We start from the raw sequence: 19,624 nt of genomic DNA, 5'->3' as shown, positions 1-19,624 counted from the left end.
AATGGTTAAATACGACCACCATGGACGGACCGTAAACCACAATACGGTCCGTAAACTGTGCAATACGGTCACTGTTCACCCCGATAGAAATTCATTAAACACCAACTTCTGAGTTATTAAAAGGGACTTTGGACTCATCTTATTTCATTCTTCAGCAAGACAAATCAAGAATACTCTAGAACACTCTCCACAACACTTCATCCAAGAAAATCAAAGGAAAACTAAGATCAACACCACTAAATCTATGAAACCAAGTGCAAGAACACATCAAAAGGCTGTCTAAGTCAAGAAATTCCAAAGAAGGTGAAGCTAGGGTTTTGACTAAGTGAAGAATATCAACTCAAGGATTGTTTAACCTTCATCCAAGGTAAGTTTTATGATTATTCCATATTGTTTGGGGTATTGAAAAGCTTAGACACTTGAAATGTAAAAGAACAAGGAAATGGGTCATCATTGAGTGAATAGTGATATGAATGAATGTTAGTGGAATTTCACTATGAATATGGGGAGTTGATACACAACATGGGAAGTAGTGTGAGGGAAGGAAGCATGGTCTGACTTTTCCTAGAATTAGCGACATGGTCTTCTAGCTAGTTGCTAGTACTGACATAGAAATTCTTTTATGAAGGTAACAACGTGATATCGACGAAGAATAAGCGAGCGACACCGTAGCTAAATAACCAAGGTATGTGAGGCTAGTCCTTCCTTCTAATGGCATGAATCTTATGCATTTGAATTTCCTATCCACTACATGAGTTTCTATAATCCGGAAAGCTAGAGGTCTAGATTCATAATGTCCGCATAATATGCAATATATGATATGATGAAGTTAGCATGAAAATGATGTTATCCATCGTCTTCACTCACCTTACATACTAGTTCTTCCAAGGTGGGGCAGCGTATGAGTAATTGTTCCATAATACCATCGGGGGATCACGACCTTACGTCACCCCGATAGTGTAAAGTTAATCATGAGCATTATGCATGGATTGTGATGAGAAGAGCATATGTTGAAAAGTATGATAATATAAGTATTTTATGTTAAGCATGTCATAATTGCATTCCACCGCGCCTAGTTGGCCGGGCATGTCACCGCTACGGCGGGCAGCTATACGGATACACCATGACCCTCTCGGGCATGGGCAGACACCACTAGTGGGCGGCATGAGATGGTACCCCAGACGCGGGAGGCCTGGACGCGGGCTTATATTGTGGACTATTACACCGTTCCGACATGGACGGGCAGCTTGCATGACACGCATATATGATATGATAAAAAGTATGAGTAAGGCAGCATGCATCATTCTTCTTATGATTTCCATTCAGTTCCATGTTCACATTGATGCTTGATATATTGTCCTTATCTTATTCTTCATTGTTTATGCCTCTCATACTCAGTACAATGTTCGTACTGACTTCCTTTCTTCGGACGCTGTGTTCATGCCCACAGGTAGACAGGGGGGAGATCTTGGCCCAGATCCTTAGTAGCTGTCAGCGGATAGAGAGCACTCCATTGTCCGGAGGTGCTTATGGTCGCTCTTTCGATATATGTATATCTTCATGTATATTTTTTTTTTGGGCACGACGGAGTCTTGTTCCGTCTGATTATGTATTATGTCATTAGAGGCTCGTAGATACGCAGTGTGGGTCAAATGGTTTCATGGCATGCTATGTATTATGTATATACTATTTTGATGAGCCAATGGCATACGTATATGTATATATATATAGTAATTATGTTTCCATATAAATCATGATTTCACTACTATTGCATGCTAAGTCGACAAAAAATCGTTGGGTGAGTAAAATAAGTAGTAGAGCGAGCGGTGCCTGGTGGCTAGCTCCGGGTACCCGTCGAGGCCCCTAGTTGGGGTCGTGACAATTCCTGTCCCCGAAGCCAAAACCTCCACGCACATCATCATAACCCCCCTAAATAGGACCGATGTGCCTATTGAAATCACTTCCCATGAATAGCTTCTCAGTAGGCCGTATACCTCTCACTAACTCATCCAAATCCTCCTAAAAGCACCTCTTCTCCTCCTCGCCTAAGCCCGCTCGGGGCGCATAAGCACTAATAATGTTCAAAGTGAGCCCTTCTATGACCACTTTCATTGACGTCATCCTATCAGTGACCTTCCTAACCTCTACCACCTGATCCCTTAATTCACTATCTACTAAAATGCCTACCTCATTCCTATACTTCGACCTACTAGAGAACCAAAGCTTATACCCGTCTACCTCTTTAGCTTTAGGACCTACCTATTTGGTCTCTTGGACACAAGCTATATTAATCTTCCTCTTCTTAAGAATCTTAACTAGCTCTATGGACTTCCCCGTTAACGTCCCAATGTTTCACGAACCTACTCTCACCCTAGACGCTCCTTTAACCCACTTACCCCTCCTAACCCTCGCCCCTGTCCCAAACGAGAACATGAACCTAGTCTACCATCAATAACCAAAGCCACGAAAGCAAGTATGAACTAATAAATTATTCAAAGGTCTAAAGGCAGCAAAATATAACTACAAGTGTATTGACACGAGAAACCGCATGTACCAACTCCAGTTGAACCAAACCTGTTCGCCGCCGAAAAACACTGTTCAATGCAGGAGTTACTGTACGCAGGAGTTACTGTTCACTGCCGGGGTAATGTTCACAAAGAGACTGAAAAGAAGAAGAGAAAAGAGAGGAAAGGGAAGAAAAAAAGGAGAGAGAAAGAGGAGAGAGAACTAGTCGGAAAATGATGCCGAAAAAAGTCATCAGCGTAGGAGCAGCAGTGTTCTGGCTGCCGGTCGGAGTGCCAGAAGTAGAGAAAGAAAAGGGGAAACAAGGAGAAGTAGAGAAGAAGAGAAGAAGAAGAAGAAAAGAGAAGAGAGAAGAAAAGTATATCTGGCCGGAAAAATGGCTGGCATTACCTGGTCTTGTAGTGATCCGACGACGTTACTTGGTCGCCGATCGAATGAGTTACCTTCGGGGATTTGACCGTTAGCTTTTGAATATATATATATAGAGAGAGTAGAAGACCTAGTATTATTTGCAAGACAAATAGAAAAATGTCAACTCAAATTTCCTCTGCATTAACACAGACATCAGTTAAATTAAAATGCGAGAAAATAAAACGTGACAACTTATCTTGAAAAAGAGAGTGAAAAACTTCTGCACGACCCTTATAAGTTTTAAGATTTTCTTGTTTTGTTGACAAAGGTTAAAAAGAAAAAGCAGCACACGTTGATTTATCCATGTTGCAAACCAATGACTAACAATCAATACATGAATGACGCAAGAGGAATTGGAGACTAAATTTGGGCCTTGAAAAATATCTCAAAAGTTGCCATTATTTACCAAATAACATGGTGGCAACTGAAGTAAAATATAACTAACTCAAGGGTATTATATAAAAGAGGGACAACTCAAAATGTAAAAGTTGTACAACACATGGCACTGTAAAGGTGCTTTAGAAAATACCAAATTTAGCCCCGTGAAGGACAAGCAATACTTCCTCTCTTACATAATAATTATAAATTATAATATATGAACAAAATCTTAAAAGTCATTTTCTTCAAATTCCAAATGGCAGTGTTACGTTCCCATCTTCAAAGGTATAATCTCTAGTCACATATTTCTTTCACAAGAAAATATGCAGGACAAAGACAAACAAAGAAAAGTCAAAGTCTCAAACACAAAAAGATTAAAATAAATAAACCCTATGACCCTAACAAAATTAAATTTAAAAGATTAAAATACATAAATACTACTCCTATAAAACATAAAAGAGAAAACTGCAATTTTGGCTCCTCACGCATAAATAATCTCTAATTTTGGTCCTCATCTTATTGATTTCATTCTTGTAGTTGTTTTCTAATCTAATCATTTGACACTATTATGTTACTAACTTCCTTAATTGCATCATCTGTTGATATTAATAGCAGATGGGTAAAGAAAGTGCCAATTCATGCAGTAGTTTTTATGGGCACATGTAACATTTGATCAAATCAATGCATACTAATTATTATTACGCTTCAATACCAAATAAAATATCGTTTATACAAATCTTTACTAATTATATTTCTCATTAACGATTGCATAATGATGAAAAAGTTAATGTGCTAGAATAGACAAAGCAAGTCCTTAATTGGACAACCTAATAGTCAAGCGGTAACAATATGAATCTCGTGTCTTTTCTTTCTTCAAGTATCCAACGTTCGTTATCTATTGATTTGATTTATCTGAATTCACGACGTAAAAAACTTACTATTGAAAATTTCAGCGCTCTATATCGAGAAGGATTTCATTATTAAAGTTGAAATCCGAGATATTTAATTAATAAAGATGAAGTAACATTTACTTTTTTACCATATAGTTTACGCTCGATTAATCCGGATCTACAATAAAGCATAGAAAAAGACTAAATTCTTAGAGTTCGAATTCAAGATATTTAGCAAAGCATAAAGTAACATTTTATTTCACCGTATTCATATGTGGTAAAGAGACTACATTATTCCATGTTATTAGTAATAGAAAGGGACAAACTGAATTTTAACATAGTTTACGGACCAAAGTTTCAATTTTCTCTTAACACAAGATGAATAGTCATAGATTTAGTTTGTCAAATCAGTACTACTAACCAAAATATAATAGATTGGTAACTACTTTTCATCCTTGATTGGACAAGTCTGATTCAAGCTTTTGTATGGAGCAAGTCTTTGAGCTTCTTTGGATGTGCTTAAAGCTTATAATTTACAAAAAAAAAAAAAAAAAAAAAAAAAAAATTGGGATAATCTAACTTTTTTTTTGGCTTATAAGATATTTTCAGCTTATAAGTTACTTTAGATAAACTAAATCAAATAGACTCAATTATTTTTTTAAGCTTTTTTTAAGCACAAAATGACTTCAAGTTAGCCAGCCAAACACTCAAAAAAATTGAGAACAGTTTATAAGCAACTTATAAGTCAATCCAAACGGGCTCTTTATCAAAGAGTATTTATCACTAATAGAAGATTGGCGCGAATTCAAATTTAATCTAATCACAATAAGGGTACCCGATACGACGTAAAAAAATAAAATAAAAATAAAAAAGGGTTAAGAATAAAAAACAACACCTCAAGTATCACGATTTTTTGTGTTTCCTATCTGAAGTATCATGTGTGAGAGTTTCTTACCTAAACTATCACCAATTAGTTTGCAAAACACACCTTATTAAAAGTGAATAAGTGATAGTTGAGGTGTGTTTTGTGAATTAATTAATGATAGGTTAGGTAGTTCCGGTAGAAAACTTAAAAAAATGTGATACTTGAGGTTTTTTTTTTAATTATTATTATTATTATTATTATTTTTATTGTTATCAAATTATCTCAATATAGAAATTAGTACTACCACTATTTCATTTCAGTCCTCATAAAATGTAAAAACAGACAAACAAGTATGCAAATACTTTCAAGAATTTCTTCTTCATCCACCTCTCTTCTCCATTTCTCCAAATCTCTCCAACCCAGATTTTATTTTCACACAAATAAAAACCCCTTTTCATCATCATACCCAAAAGTTCAACACAATCACCACCCTTGTTTTTTTTCTTCATCTATGGACTCAACATCTGCAACCGTTGATTCAGTTACTAGCAATTTAAAGAACCAAACTTTAGTAAATGATGAAAATAACAGTAAACATATGTTGAAACTTGAAGAACTTAATTGGGATCATTCTTTTGTTCGTGAACTGCCTCCTGATCCAAGAACTGATACCCTTCAACGAGAGGTTTTTTTGTTTTTTTTAAAAAAATTATTATTATTATTATTGTTTTTTGCTTTTTCTTGTTGATGTTTGTGTTCTTCTTGTTGTGATTGAGATTGGGGTTTTGTTGTTTTTGTGATACAAAATGGAATTTGAGGAGAAATCTAGCTAAAAACTAAGCTAAGCTAAAGATATACTAAACAGAGCTAAAGATTTGATTTTTATTGATGAGAATTGGGGTAATAAGCATTACTAAAGAACTAAACCTAAGGGGGTATAAATGTAATTAATGAAACTTGTGTCCTCCTTGTGAAGATCAAATTTCCATCAGCTGTGTACTGCACCAATTGCACCCAGTACAACCACCCCAAGCGTTAGCTCGTCTCTCGTAATATAGCAAAAAAATCGAAATCTTGATGTCGTATATGTAATATAAGGGGTCATTTGGTTGTTGGTTAAGAAGTTAATAATTCATGTATTAACTAGTAACACGTTTGGTATCATTTTAGTTGTTATGTATAAAATTCAGCACACCAACTACGGTGTTTGGTTACCAGTAGTCCCGCATAACTAAAACATGTATACGTTATGAGGGAATCTAGTTCATCGAAAGGTTATGTGGAAATCTACTTCATCAAGAAGTTATGAGGGAATCTGTGTATTATTTATGCAGGGTAGAAGGTGAAATAAGCAATATATGAATAATTAAACCCTGCATAACTAAATTCCTGCATTACTGATACCTGCATAACTCTAACCAGCAATCAAGCGACCCCTTATCATCGATTGTTAGATATATGAGGATGGTTCAATTTCTGCTAGTTTTATGAGACAATTTCTTTGGTCGCATAGCAAAAGAGTCGAAATCTTGGAGTAATATAAGGGGTCATTTGGTTGCTGGTTAGAGTTATGTAGGGGTTAGTTGTAGGATTTAGTTATGCAGGGTTTAGTTATTCGTGTATTAGTTATTCCATTTTCTACCCCGGATAAAATAATACATAAATTCCTTTATAACTTGTATGTGTTATGTGTATCAGAGTTCTCAAAGGCGCGCTTAAACCCTGAAGCGAGGCTCAAAACATGTTGAACGCTTCGCGTCGCTTTATGTGCTCTTCAGTGTCATTATCAAGGCCCCGAGACATACTTTTCCTTGCCAATGAGCCTCCCTTGAAGACATGACACTAGATAATTGATATTTCACTTTATCGTAATATTTTTACAATTTCTTTGCCCATATATTTGTTATTCATGCTTATTATTGTTAGTCTTGGACTAAACATATATCTATTTGTATTTTTGCACCATCGCGCCTTTTTTCATTGAAGCCCACGCTTTATTTGCGCTTAAAGCCCAGCTGACCTTAGAGCTTTTTTGCGCTTTTCGCTTTTGATAACATTGACGTGTATTATTTATGCGAGATTATGAACGGTATGGCAGACACCATACTTGATGTGGTGAATTTTATACATAACAACTAAACTGCTACCAAATTAACATGGTATTAGTTATACTGTAACTTTTACCCCTAAAGTGTTGCAGTCCCTTCCAGTTTAAATGTGAAGAAAATATGTTTTATTGCTTTAGGGGATGGGGAAATTTTGTTGCTAGTTATTCATGTCTGTAGAAATTGTGCTTCAATTGTCTGGATAGAGATGGCATTGAAATTAGTTTCAGTTGAGGTTCTGTTTCTTCAACTCCCATAGTTCAGATGCTAGGGAATTTCTGTGGATTCAGTACCCGTTTGGAAATATTCAAATGGTTTACAACCTTTCTTAAAAAAATAAAATAAAAAATAGACTTGTTTCATGGTCAGTAATAGGTAAATGAGGAAGGTTAATCTTCTTCCAATGGTGTCTGCATAGCAAGAAAGTTGAAATCCTGGTTTTCCATATGTAGTATTGAGGTGGAGAATTATGTTGAAAGTTACTTATGAGAGTCAAATATTGTGCTTATGTAGGTATTGCATGCTTGCTATACGAAAGTGTTGCCTTCTGTTGAGGTGGAGAATCCTGAGCTGGTTGTGTGGTCAGAATCAGTAGCAGAGTTACTTGAGTTGGATCCTAAAGAGTGAGGTTCTAATGGTTGCTGAAGATTGTCCTTTCTAATGTGTTGTTATGATGGAAGTAACGCTGAGTTCTTTTAACCTTTCAGATTTGAGAGGCCTGATTTTCCACTTCTGTTCTCGGGGGCATCACCTTTAGTGGGAGCGTAAGTGTCACTTTTCTAGTTTGAATCTGCTTAAACTTTTAATTAGGGCTGGAAAAATGGTTTTGTTTAAAAAAAGTAACCACCTGATCCGACCCATTAGACATGGGTTGGATAACTGATTTTTTAAAAATGGATCAAATATGGAGATCATTCATATTATCCGCTAAAAAACTGGATATCCAAATGGATAATGTGGATATCGATATTATCAGTACTCACTCATTTGTCTGCTTGATATTTTTCATGAGTTCTTGCTTTTTGGAAGTCTAAGCTGATTTTGGATTTTAGCTTGTGTTCTCACCTGACTATTCCTGAAACCATGGATAATCCATATTATCCGTCAGTTAACCCATTTTTTGTCCGTGTTAAATACGAGCAGGTCGGATATTTTATCCGTTTTTGACCTGCCCATTTCCAATCCGACCCGCCCGTTTGTCACTCCCACTTTTAATAGTCTGACAGCATGTTAGGTTGAATTTTCTTGTGCAGTGTGCCTTATGCCCAGAACTATGGAGGACATCAGTTTGGTACGTGGGCTGGCCAGCTAGGTGATGGTCGAGCAATAACTCTTGGAGAGATTTTGAATTCAAAATCTGAAAGATGGGAACTGCAGCTAAAGGGTGCTGGGAAGACCCCATATAGCCGTTTTGCTGATGGTCTTGCAGTGCTTCGGAGTAGTATCCGCGAGTTCCTCTGCAGTGAAGCAATGCATAGTCTTGGAATCCCAACTACAAGAGCACTCTGTCTCGTAATGACAGGAAAAGATGTCACCAGGGACATGTTTTATGAGTATGTTACTCTCTGTCTCTCTCTCTCTTTAAGTAGTTAATTGTACAATATGTCTTATCATTTTTGCGAAATGTTCATGAGCCGAGAACTCTTAGGAAAAAGATATGCTTGCATTTTATTTGCTGAAATTGGTGAGAACCACTTAACCACCTATATACTCCCTCCGTCCCAATTTATGTGAAGTGTTTGACTTGGCATGGAGTTGAAGAATTTTATTTGCTGAAATTGGTGAGAACCACTTAACCACCTATATACTCCCTCCGTCCCAATTTATGTGAAGTGTTTGACTTGGCATGGAGTTGAAGAATGAAAGAAAGACTTTTGAAACTTGTGGTTTAAAACATTTTGTGGCTGTAAATCATCTCATTGAGGGTAAAAGGGTAAATTAATTTTTAAATTGTTACTAAATATTGAAAGGTGTCATTTTTTTCGGGTCTGACTAAAAAGGAAAGAGTGTCACATAAATTGGGACAGAGGGAGCAGTATTTTCACTGAAGACTTGGAGTATGAATAGGGAGCCATGTTATATGATTATGCTCGAGGTAGTTGTTTTTTGATCCATTCAAGTCTCTTTTTTGTTCTCAATATGCATGACTATTCTTTTTTCATGCAGTGGGAATCCAAAAGATGAGCCTGGTGCCATTGTCTGCAGAGTTGCTCAATCTTTTCTGCGTTTTGGTTCTTACCAACTACATGCCTCTAGGGGTAAAGAGGACCTTGAGATTGTGCGTACTTTAGCAGATTACACAATTAGACATCACTTCCCCCATCTAGAGAACATGAGTAAGAGTGAAAGCATATCATTCAGCACTGGTGAGGAAGATGATTCGGCTGTGGATTTAACTTCAAACAAATATGCAGGTAAATATATTGTTTTTCTTGAGTGGATATAGGAGTGGATAGTTTGTGCCTGCGCTAAACTTGTCCTCCTTTTTAATGCTGAATCGAGCGTGACCTAAGAGAGTGATGATAATTGCCTGTTGATGAGTAGTACTTCTCTCAATATTCCATTGTCAGCAAACTCTTAATGATCTTCTCATTAAGACAGTACTAATGTACTAACCAAACGTCTATCTAGACTCCAAATGCTCTAACATTGAGGAAAGGAAATGCCTTCTTGTCATAAAAATCCTACCATTGCTTCTATAAGAGAAAAGGTCATATGTTTTAGTTTCTGTTTGTAAGCTTGTTATTTTCAGTTCACCTGACACCAGTTTTAAATGGACTTGGAGTTTACACATGTATTCTTGTAACGTAGTTCTAACTTCATTTCATTATATTAATATATTCTGATGTAGATTGAGATAGGGATAGACAAGAAAAAAGGGAAGCAATAGAAATTCCGAACAGACAAATTGGAAGCAATAATTAGCACATCCATTAGCAAACAAACACCCTAATCAAGCTAAACAAAATGAATCAAGACTAGGGTTGTGTTTGGTACTGAGGAAAAATGTTTTCCAATTTTTTCATGTTTGGTTGGTCAAAATGTTTTAGAAAACATTTTCTCTAGGATAACAAATTCCTTAAAAATGAAAACAAAACAATGACTGCTGATAGAAAGCATTTTCTCTGGGAAAACAATATATCCCTCAGCTTTTTATCTCCTCCCCAAATCTTTTTTTTTTAAATGTAACATTGTCCTCCCCAAATCTTCCATAAGTGACATTCCAATTCTTTTTCTCCTCCTCACCCACCCAACCCCCAGCCCTTGAGCATCCCACTCCTTGCCACCCCTACTCCCCACCCCATCCCACCCCACTAGATTATATATAAATGCTTTTGGGATAATATTTTATCCTATTATCACCTAGTGTTTTTGTCTCCGCTAGGATTTGAACCTGAGACCTCATGCTTCTCCTCCGAGTTACCACTAGCCCACACCCTTGGGTTGAATTTTTTTATCTGCTTATTTTGACAAATTACTTTTCACACATTTATTGATGTATGAGTACATTTGTTCCAGCATGGGCAGTGGAAGTTGCCGAGCTGACTGCTTCTACGATTGCAAGGTGGCAAGGTGTTGGGTTCACACACGGAGTGATGAATACTGATAACATGAGTGTGTTAGGCCTCACCATTGATTATGGCCCTTATGGATTTTTAGACGCGTTTGATCCCAGTTACACACCCAATACCACTGATCTACCTGGCAGAAGATACTGCTTTGCGAATCAGCCAGATATAGGTTTATGGAATGTTGCTCAGTTTGCTACTACTCTATCTACCGCACAGTTGCTAAATGAAAAGGAGGCGAATTATGCCATGGAGAGGTGACACGAAACACTACTCCCTCCATTTCAATTTATTTGTCTTACTTTACCTTTTTGTCTGGTTCGAAAGGAATGCCTCTTCTGATATCTGTTTCAATTTATATGGCTTGACCTCTGAGTACGAGGGTAAAACTAACGTGTTCGGTATACATATTTAGTAACCACATAAAAAGTCTAAGTCGCAATAATTAACAATTCAAAATATTTAGAAAGTAGTTGAAAATTATGGTCAAAGAAAATATCCTTTGATTGTCCAAACATAGTCACTAAGACAAACAAATTGAAACTGAGGGAGTAACTTTTTACACCCAACATCCTACATGGCATATTTAAGGCCACAAGAGTCAAAGGACATTTTGGCACATTACACATCTTTAATTTAAGACACAAGATTCAAAAGTCTTCTTTATTTTCTTAAACTCTGCGCTGAGACAAACTAAGACAAACAAATTGAAACGGGAGAAATACCACTTACTAGAGTGTATGTTTTCAATTGCTTGTCTTTACCTTTTTACTGTTGAGTGACATTTTGTTTATTGACTTTTTAAGGTATGGCATCAAATTTATGGATGACTATCAAGCAATCATGACCAAAAAGCTTGGTTTGTCTAAGTACAATAAACAGATGATCGGCGAACTACTTAAGAATATGGCTGTTGATAAAGTTGATTACACAAACTTCTTCCGATTGCTATCGAACATCAATGCTGATCCTGCAATTCCAGAAGACAAGTTATTGATTCCTCTGAAAGCCGCTCTATTGGATATCGGTAAGGAGCGGAAGGAAGCTTGGACAAGTTGGGTGAAATCCTACATACAAGAGGTATGTATTAACTTCTTTTTTCTGTGAATTAGGAATTATCTTCTTTTTGTAAATCATGTTGGCGAAGTCACATCATCTTTGTAATCTAAGCCCGTTGCTTAGATTGTTCACTAATAACTGAGGGTTAAGTGACATAAGCATGATGGAGTGCTATGAAAGCCCTTGCTTTTACACTGTTTTCATGGTGCTCCAATTTGTGTGTTTTCTTAGCACATGTGTTCCTGTTCATAGGGGTCCAGAGTTTTATTTTATTATGCTTGTCAATTTTGTAACGAGCTTCTTACTCACCTGTACTGTTCCCTTAAGACATGGGCTGCTATTGGCACAAGCAAAGCCAGGATTTTCACTTAGGGGAGTCAAAATATAAAGAAGTTATATACACAATCTACACCCAAGGTGTGACCTAGTGGTCAATGAAGTGGTTTGAGAACTATGCGGTCTCAGGTTCAAATCCCAGTAGAGACAGAAGCACAAGGTGATTTCTTCCTATCTGTCTTAGCCTTGTTGAACAAACGTTGCTGGTATGAGGTGCTAGGTATCCCATCGAATAATTGAGTGTGCACAAGCTAGCTAGGACACCACAGTTATCAAATATATATACGCTATGTCAAGAGGATTCAACATATAGTATGTATACACACAATTTTGACCCATTTACACAGTGTAATTTTTTAGCGAAGGGTTTTCTATTGACTCTTTGGACTAGGGTGGTCTCTCAGGGCTTCACTATGTCGCACCTACCCCCTAACTCTGATTTTGAGTTTAGAATGAGTTTGATCTTATTATATGTATATATATACATAATTTTTTTCCCATATGTATACGTAGTTCGAGTGAAAACCAATAGGTACAGAGGAGCAAAAAACATAAAAATGAAAAGGGGAAAAAATAAGTGGGACGTAGGTAGTAGCTTAAAGTAAATAAATAAAATCTTTCTGCTGTAACTGCTGTCATCGATGATGAGGCGTGAAACTACGCCATTTCTCCGCTGTTTACACTTTGTGCTCATTTTGTTCATTACTCTTCTCCTCTTAACTAGTAACTATATTCTACTCTACAGCTCTCTACTAGTGGTGTATCGGACGAGGAGAGAAAGGCCTCCATGAATTCTGTAAATCCAAAGTACATCCTTAGAAACTATCTGTGCCAAAGTGCAATAGATGCAGCTGAACAAGGTGATTTCAGGGAGGTCCGACGGCTACTGAAACTTATGCAACATCCATTTGACGAACAACCCGGCATGGAGAAATACGCTCGCTTGCCTCCAGCTTGGGCATATAGGCCTGGTGTAGGCATGCTTTCTTGTTCCTCGTGAGTTGATCTCTCTACTATGTAATACAAGATATTAACTTGTATATGCAATAGAAATTTTAGTGTTACCTTCTTGTAGTAATGTGTGAAAGGGTAGCTATTCCTTTTTCATTTTTGGCCTTTTTCCTGTGGGGCTAGCATGTCTACGCTTTTTTTCGCGTTGGATAATGCGTTTCGTGGTCAGAGTTGCATAATATAAATTCAATTAGCTTGTTTATTTTGAGAGTTGATAAATCATTTCCTTTATAGAAAGCTTTTGTGATTTGCCTCTTCAACTGTGTATCAATCGAGAGGCATGGCGGTATATAGCCAAGAGCTCGATGATCTAAACATGTAGGTCCTTAATTTCTGATTCGCGAAGCTAGACTTAGACTCATTGAAGAAGGTATAGAAGTTAAGATTTGAATTCTCGTGTGCCTTATTCAAGTTGCGGATCTCCTTCATTGGTTATGTGGTTATCGTTCTTCTTAGGTATCTAAAAGAAGTTACAGTGGGGGGAAAAGCTCCAGCACCCCTACATGCATTAAGTGCAGAGACCGGATTCAAGATATGAACATTATTTGTTGAGTTCAGAATTTTACCACAACCCATTTGATTTACTAGGCTCAAAATTTATTATTATTTCTTATCATACTCAGAAAACTGCTCTCTTTTTCTCCCCCGCTCTATCAACCCTCCCCCCCCCCCCCCCCCCCCCACCCCCCCCCCCAAAAAAAAAAATCGAAGAAAAGTATACTACTTTATTACGAATACACTTACAACAAGATAATAAAACATGAATGCTGTTTTCTTTCCTAACAAACCTTAGCTGTGCTTGTTTGATCTTGAAAAACCTCTGATTCAAATGTTTAAAATATAATACAAGCAAAAGGACACAGAAGAAAGTGGACTCATGTGGTATATTGTGAAAAGTCACATGAGCATGTTCGTTATATAGTCTTAGTTAGAAAATTGGTCTGAATCAAAGAGATCTACTAAATTATTAGTCAAATCAGCTCTCACATGATCTGTTGCTTCCAAGTCCTATCCTTTTTAAAAACAAAAGTAAAGAGTAAAATAAGGAAATAACCCCTTTATTTTAAGTCAAGTTTCTCAATACTAACAAAAAGGTTGCCAATTATAGTGTAGAGCTTTCTCCACAAGTACATAGTGGCGGATGTAGCATATAATTAACAGGTTGAAGTATTCAACTAAGATCAATATTACAACACTATTATTCGACATAAAGTGAGTGTACATGTATGTAAAAAAGAAATACTAAAATATTAAAAAAAATTAAATTTGAACTCCTAATTTCAAAATGATAATGTGTTTAATATATAGGTTACTTTATCACTAGCGTTAAACTCTCTATAATACACTCTCCTATATCTATTTTCAAGCCCTCATAATTAACTCATTGCCTCATCCGCATAGCATGAACTCGCTCGAAGACTATGCACTATTATTCTAGCAAAAGCTAGTGATTAGTCAGCAATAGCTTATCTTATTGGCTAGGATCAACTCCACTACTTAAGATTGTCGAATCTAATCTACCTTCTATGACCTAGCTTCTGGTTGAACCAATTATATCAGATTGCTGAAACCCTCTCACAGTCATCAAATGAACCCGCAACAAAAAATTCCTCTCCACATCAGCTCAGCGACATAACACCCATGCTCACAGCAGTTGGAGCAAAACAAAATTCACCCTGTTTGTCTCTTAAAACAGTCAGCGCGATTGTTATGATATATGCTTTCTCGACTACTTTAAGACATGCCACTTTTAAAAAGATCATTATTTACTCTTCAGTAGCTCATATGAATCTGATGACTACTAATATCTGTAGTTAGGCGCGATCGTTAGATCACCTATTTTGAGTTTTGCACACACAAAGGCCGAAACATGTGTCATGGGAATATATCTGCCTCTTTGCACAAGGATTGATCTGTCCAAAGTGTGGAAGCAACTTTTGACTTAACACTATGGACTACCCTTTAAAATATTCCAATCATTTTTCTTAATATATTATCCATTTACACATGTTTTGTCAGATTTAAGCACAAGCCATAACTTGACTATCAACCTGTTTTCATTCTTGTAAACCAAGTTGTTTTCATTCTTATAAACCAAGGTTTTTTCTTTGTGTGACCATATTCATCTCACTTAGCTTCTTTGAAACCAAAGTTCCCCTTAATGGAAAATAGTCATAGAACATTATTTATTCTGACTTTAGTCATATTGTTCTCTCATTTATTCATGGTTTCTTTTTCACTTGAAGAGACATTCTTTCTTGAAGGATTACAATCCCAATATTCAAGAAGATTAATGGTTTCTTTGAATTCACTTTCTACAAATATTGGCAAAGTGAATGGAGCAATTGTAGAGCATGAGAAAGCTGTGGAAAATGGTTTAAGGAGAAGGCCTAGAAGTTCCTCAAATCCTATTCAGAATAAAGTACATCATTGATATTCTTCTTTCCTTCTTTTTGTTCCTGATTTCCTTTTTTTTTTTTTAATAACAATTTAGGATACAAAGAAGAAAGAGAATCTAACATTTTTGTTCTCTTTCTGATTTTTTGTAATTCTTTACTGGATAGCTTCAGGAAGGATAATGTTGAGGGTTAATTAGTCTTTACATATTTGTTTTTTCTGTGATGCCCATGATGGAAGACGAGCCAAAGGGAGGACTGGTAGGCTTATATGCTAGCAAGCTTCTGAAGAAGGGGTGCACATGACACCTTAGACGAATCTTATATTAGAATGAGAAGGAAAAGGGAAGGGCTTTGTAAGGCATAAAGCAAATTCACATGGTAAACGTACTTTTGAGGTCAATGATAGTGTAACCCAAAGGACAAATCCGTGATGTCTGTTAGGCCAAAACGGACCATACCTGCAATGAAATTGGGTGGTGACATTTTCAATCACATTCACAAGTTGCTATACTTGTGTGGCTGTTTGATTCGTGTCTTATTAAATTTGCCGCCTATATAATTTATTAGTAAGAAAGGACGGGCATGTAGAGGTAGAGTACTGTGCATGGAATAGTTTGGTAGAAATTATAAATGTACTTTGGTTCAGAGAATTGAAAAAATGCAATCAGCTGATTAATGTTGGAATGACTAGAATGATTTCCTTTTTTAGTTTATCACATTGATGTTCAAGTTTATAATTTATCTGTAATTGGAGAATAGTTGCATGAAACAAAATAGATTTCTAGACGAATTCTATTTTTAGACTTAAAGTCGTCTGATTTGAGTTTAAATGATTTGTTAATTGAAAAAGGCGCAACTTATTATTGTTATTGTTGGATTTCCTTCCCTTCTTTTATGCTTTTTCTAGTTTTGATGAAGTGAAAATTAGCTATATTATTGTATTTTTACTACAGCATGAGGAATAGGAGGAAATCCTCTAGCACAATTTTGCAGAAAAAAATTAGATGTTTCCAAATAGAATTTATTTGTGAACGTGAGAGAAATTATGTTGTCTTGTTAGAAATAGAACAACATATAATAAGAACACCATAGTTTGTTTTGAGTTCTGGAAGATAGAAATTTAACCACAAAAGGGTATAGCGAGATAGATGAGTTTTCTTCACTCTTAATTAGAGATCTCGAGTTTGAGTCTTGCGAATGAAAAATCTCCAAATAAGAAGCACTTCTCTCTTTAGTGACCTTATCGGCATGAATTCGACTTAGTCAGATCAGTAAATTCAGAACATAGAATAGTTAATAGCAAACGAAAAAAAGATCGCAATGCACCTTTTTAACATCAAGGATCATTTTGAAAAATAAGTGCCAGATGTTTAGAAGAAACATTGCTCCAAATATCTTTTTTCTATAAACTTATGAAGTACGAATTTACACACTAGTATTATTTATTTTTTGTCTTTTTAGATGGGAGTGTGAGTGGTGGTGTGGGTTTGAGTGGAAGTGTCCAAATTAGTTTGTGGCCGGCAAAAAGAAGATTATCTCTAAATTTTATTACACAATTTTAAAAAATAATTAATAGAAAAAATAAAATAGGAAGAAGAAAAAGAGGGCATTGAAATGTGATTATATTCCATGTGCTAATGTTAGATATAGCATCCCCGGTTTCGTGATTTAAAATTTATGTGCATTGACCTTGATCTCAAATCAATATATAACAATAGATTTACAGTAAAATATTTTTTTAATGCATATATAGTTATGAAGAAAAACTCCGCCTGTGTGAGCTCGCTCACATTGCCGGTCCCAAGCCCGGATAAAGGAGGAGGGTTGCCGAGGGTCAATCGGAAACAACCTCTATACCCCGGTAGAGGTAAGACTGCGTACATCTTACCCTCTCCAGACCTCACTATTGTGGGATTACACTGGGTTTCTTCATTTATGAAGAAAAACTATTGAATTTTTATAAAACCCGTAAATAATGCTCTAAATCTGCATCCGTCACTGAGTATTTACAAGACAAATTAACTAAGAAGTAATGAGAGCCAATAAGACTACCAACAAGTGGAATAGAATTGATGAATCTTTAAACTCAGAGATCGGATTCGAATCCTGAAAATGAAAAAACCTCATGTCTCCTTTTAATGGGACCTAACGAGAATGCAAATTAATTGAATTAGTGAATTCTAAATACCAGGTAGTTGTTTTGAAAAACTACTATGAAAACCAATAGGGCAAAGAAAAACAAGAAAAGGATTATGCACATGAGCATGAGAATGGTTCAAAATAGCATTGAGGAGGCACACGTTAGCTCTGCCAAATTCTCAATTATTGCTTTCTAGGTTATTTGCCTCTATGCATTATCTTTACAGCAAAATTGAGTTCTTGATCTATGTGTTTGTTTTATTTTTTTATTTCTAATTTTACCCATTGCACTCAATACTAGATTAACTTGACGATCTTCTAGTAAGGGTATTCACACACAAAAAAAAATTAAGAATGCCACATTTAGAATTTAAATCTAGAACCTAAAGTAATTTTTTGAACCACCTTTTATTTAGCAATATACTAAAGTTTCTTTTTATATCAATAGATCTAACAATTATATTAAAGAAAATTAGAATATTTTTAAGGTCTGCGTACACTTTACCCTTCTCAGACCCCACATTATGAAATTTCACTAGGTATGTCGTTGTTGTTATTCTAGACGTACAATATAATCCTCTAACAAAAGGGATTCTACCAATCGAAATCCCTCAAATACATAGGGCTCCGCCATAAGAGGTGGAGCTTTTTTAATTTTTTTTTTTAAGGGAAGTGGATTGACACCCCCTGATCTTAAAAAAATATCACATTGGAAATAGGCTAATTTTCTTTTTTGCATATATATATTAGGCATAATATATAAATAAGTCCTCAAACTTGGCCTCAGCTGGCAAGTATGCACTCCAACTTATAAAACGATCATCTAGACAACTCTAAACTTATGTGCCGCATCAGTGTCACGTCAGCATTTGTGTTTACATGTTCAACCTTATACAAGTTGAGGTACCTACTTGTGCACACCCAAAGTTGAAAGACATACTTGCCAGCTGAGGCCAAATTTGAGAGCGTGTTTATGTATTATGCCTATATATTATGTGTTAGAATTTTCTGAATGCTCTGTGTTTATATACTTCACTGCCACCAAGAGGGTGGTTCCATGGTCAATAATCATTGTAATTATTTAGTCCTATGTTTGGATGATTTCCAAGTCTTATATAACTCCATTATTTTTGTTTAAATAGCAAGTGCTGAGATACCTTCCTACTCTGAACCATTGTCAAAAGTAGAAAAATGGTAAAAGTAGATTGTTGAAGGAGAGTTTGGAGGCCCAAAGATACATGGAAGAGCATAATGGATCAGCAAACTATGTGTTGGGCTCCAACAAGCAAGTATAGAAGCCCAAAATGATGAATTTTCACCTAATTCCTTCATAGTTTTTGTTGGTGATGCTTTTAGTTTCTCTCTCTCGGTAAAAACTTATCTACATCAAATGTTTACATCAATCATATAGATTCACTATAGTTAATTGATTTAATGAGGTGAAAATGTATGTTTATTAACTATGATTAAGTGCGGGTAAGTTTTTTAAACCCCCCCCCCCCCCCCCTTCCCCTTCTCATTTTCTTCTTTAAGGACTCAAACTCGAGGTCTCTTGTTAAGAGTGAATTGAATCTATCCATTCTATCACAATACCTTGATGGTAGTACTAATTTTCTCATTTTTAGGTGCTTCTTTCTTTTGGCCACAACAATGATAATTATTCTTAGACAATGGGTAAATGATTTGATGTTGCAACTGGGAGAGCACTAGATTACAAAAATAAAATCTCCAATTTCGGGGTATGTTACTATGTTTTACTTTGGGTCCATAATAAATTAAATAAGGTTTTGTTCTTCAATCATGAACTGAAATGATAATGTGTGAGAATTAATAACTGAAAAATCATGGGAAGTAGCTGCAGCTTGCACAGTTGCACCAATAAATTAAATAAACTCGCAGGTTAGCAGTAACTTCATTAGGAGCTGCTCTTATTTTTTTA

The 19,624-nt window shown here is 36.0% G+C and overlaps 1 protein-coding gene across 1 annotated transcript; it reads left to right on the top strand.

Moving 5' to 3' along the window:
• Positions 1-5,397: 5,397 nt before the first annotated feature.
• Positions 5,398-13,349, top strand: LOC132625995 (uncharacterized). Its single transcript, XM_060340694.1, has 8 exons — positions 5,398-5,752; positions 7,686-7,795; positions 7,880-7,936; positions 8,426-8,725; positions 9,339-9,586; positions 10,692-10,998; positions 11,548-11,821; positions 12,882-13,349. Exons 1-8 carry the CDS (start codon positions 5,420-5,422, stop codon positions 13,134-13,136), a joined length of 1,884 nt encoding a protein of 627 aa, XP_060196677.1. The 5' UTR covers positions 5,398-5,419; the 3' UTR covers positions 13,137-13,349.
• The last annotated feature ends 6,275 nt before the right edge of the window (positions 13,350-19,624 follow it).

The sequence above is a fragment of the Lycium barbarum genome, chromosome 2 (genome assembly GCF_019175385.1).
Source record: "Lycium barbarum isolate Lr01 chromosome 2, ASM1917538v2, whole genome shotgun sequence".
In the NCBI taxonomy this organism is placed as follows: domain Eukaryota; kingdom Viridiplantae; phylum Streptophyta; class Magnoliopsida; order Solanales; family Solanaceae; genus Lycium; species Lycium barbarum.
This window is presented reverse-complemented; position numbering and strand designations above follow the sequence as displayed.

Excerpts from the sequence above, each read along its gene's own strand:
- LOC132625995 (XM_060340694.1), top strand. The coding sequence starts at position 5,420 with ATGCAAATACTTTCAAGAATTTCTTCTTCATCCACCTCTCTTCTCCAT. Across the intron at positions 7,796-7,879 it reads CTTGAGTTGGATCCTAAAGA|ATTTGAGAGGCCTGATTTTC; the intron begins GTGAGGTTCTAA and ends TTAACCTTTCAG. Across the intron at positions 7,937-8,425 it reads GCATCACCTTTAGTGGGAGC|TGTGCCTTATGCCCAGAACT; the intron begins GTAAGTGTCACT and ends TTTCTTGTGCAG.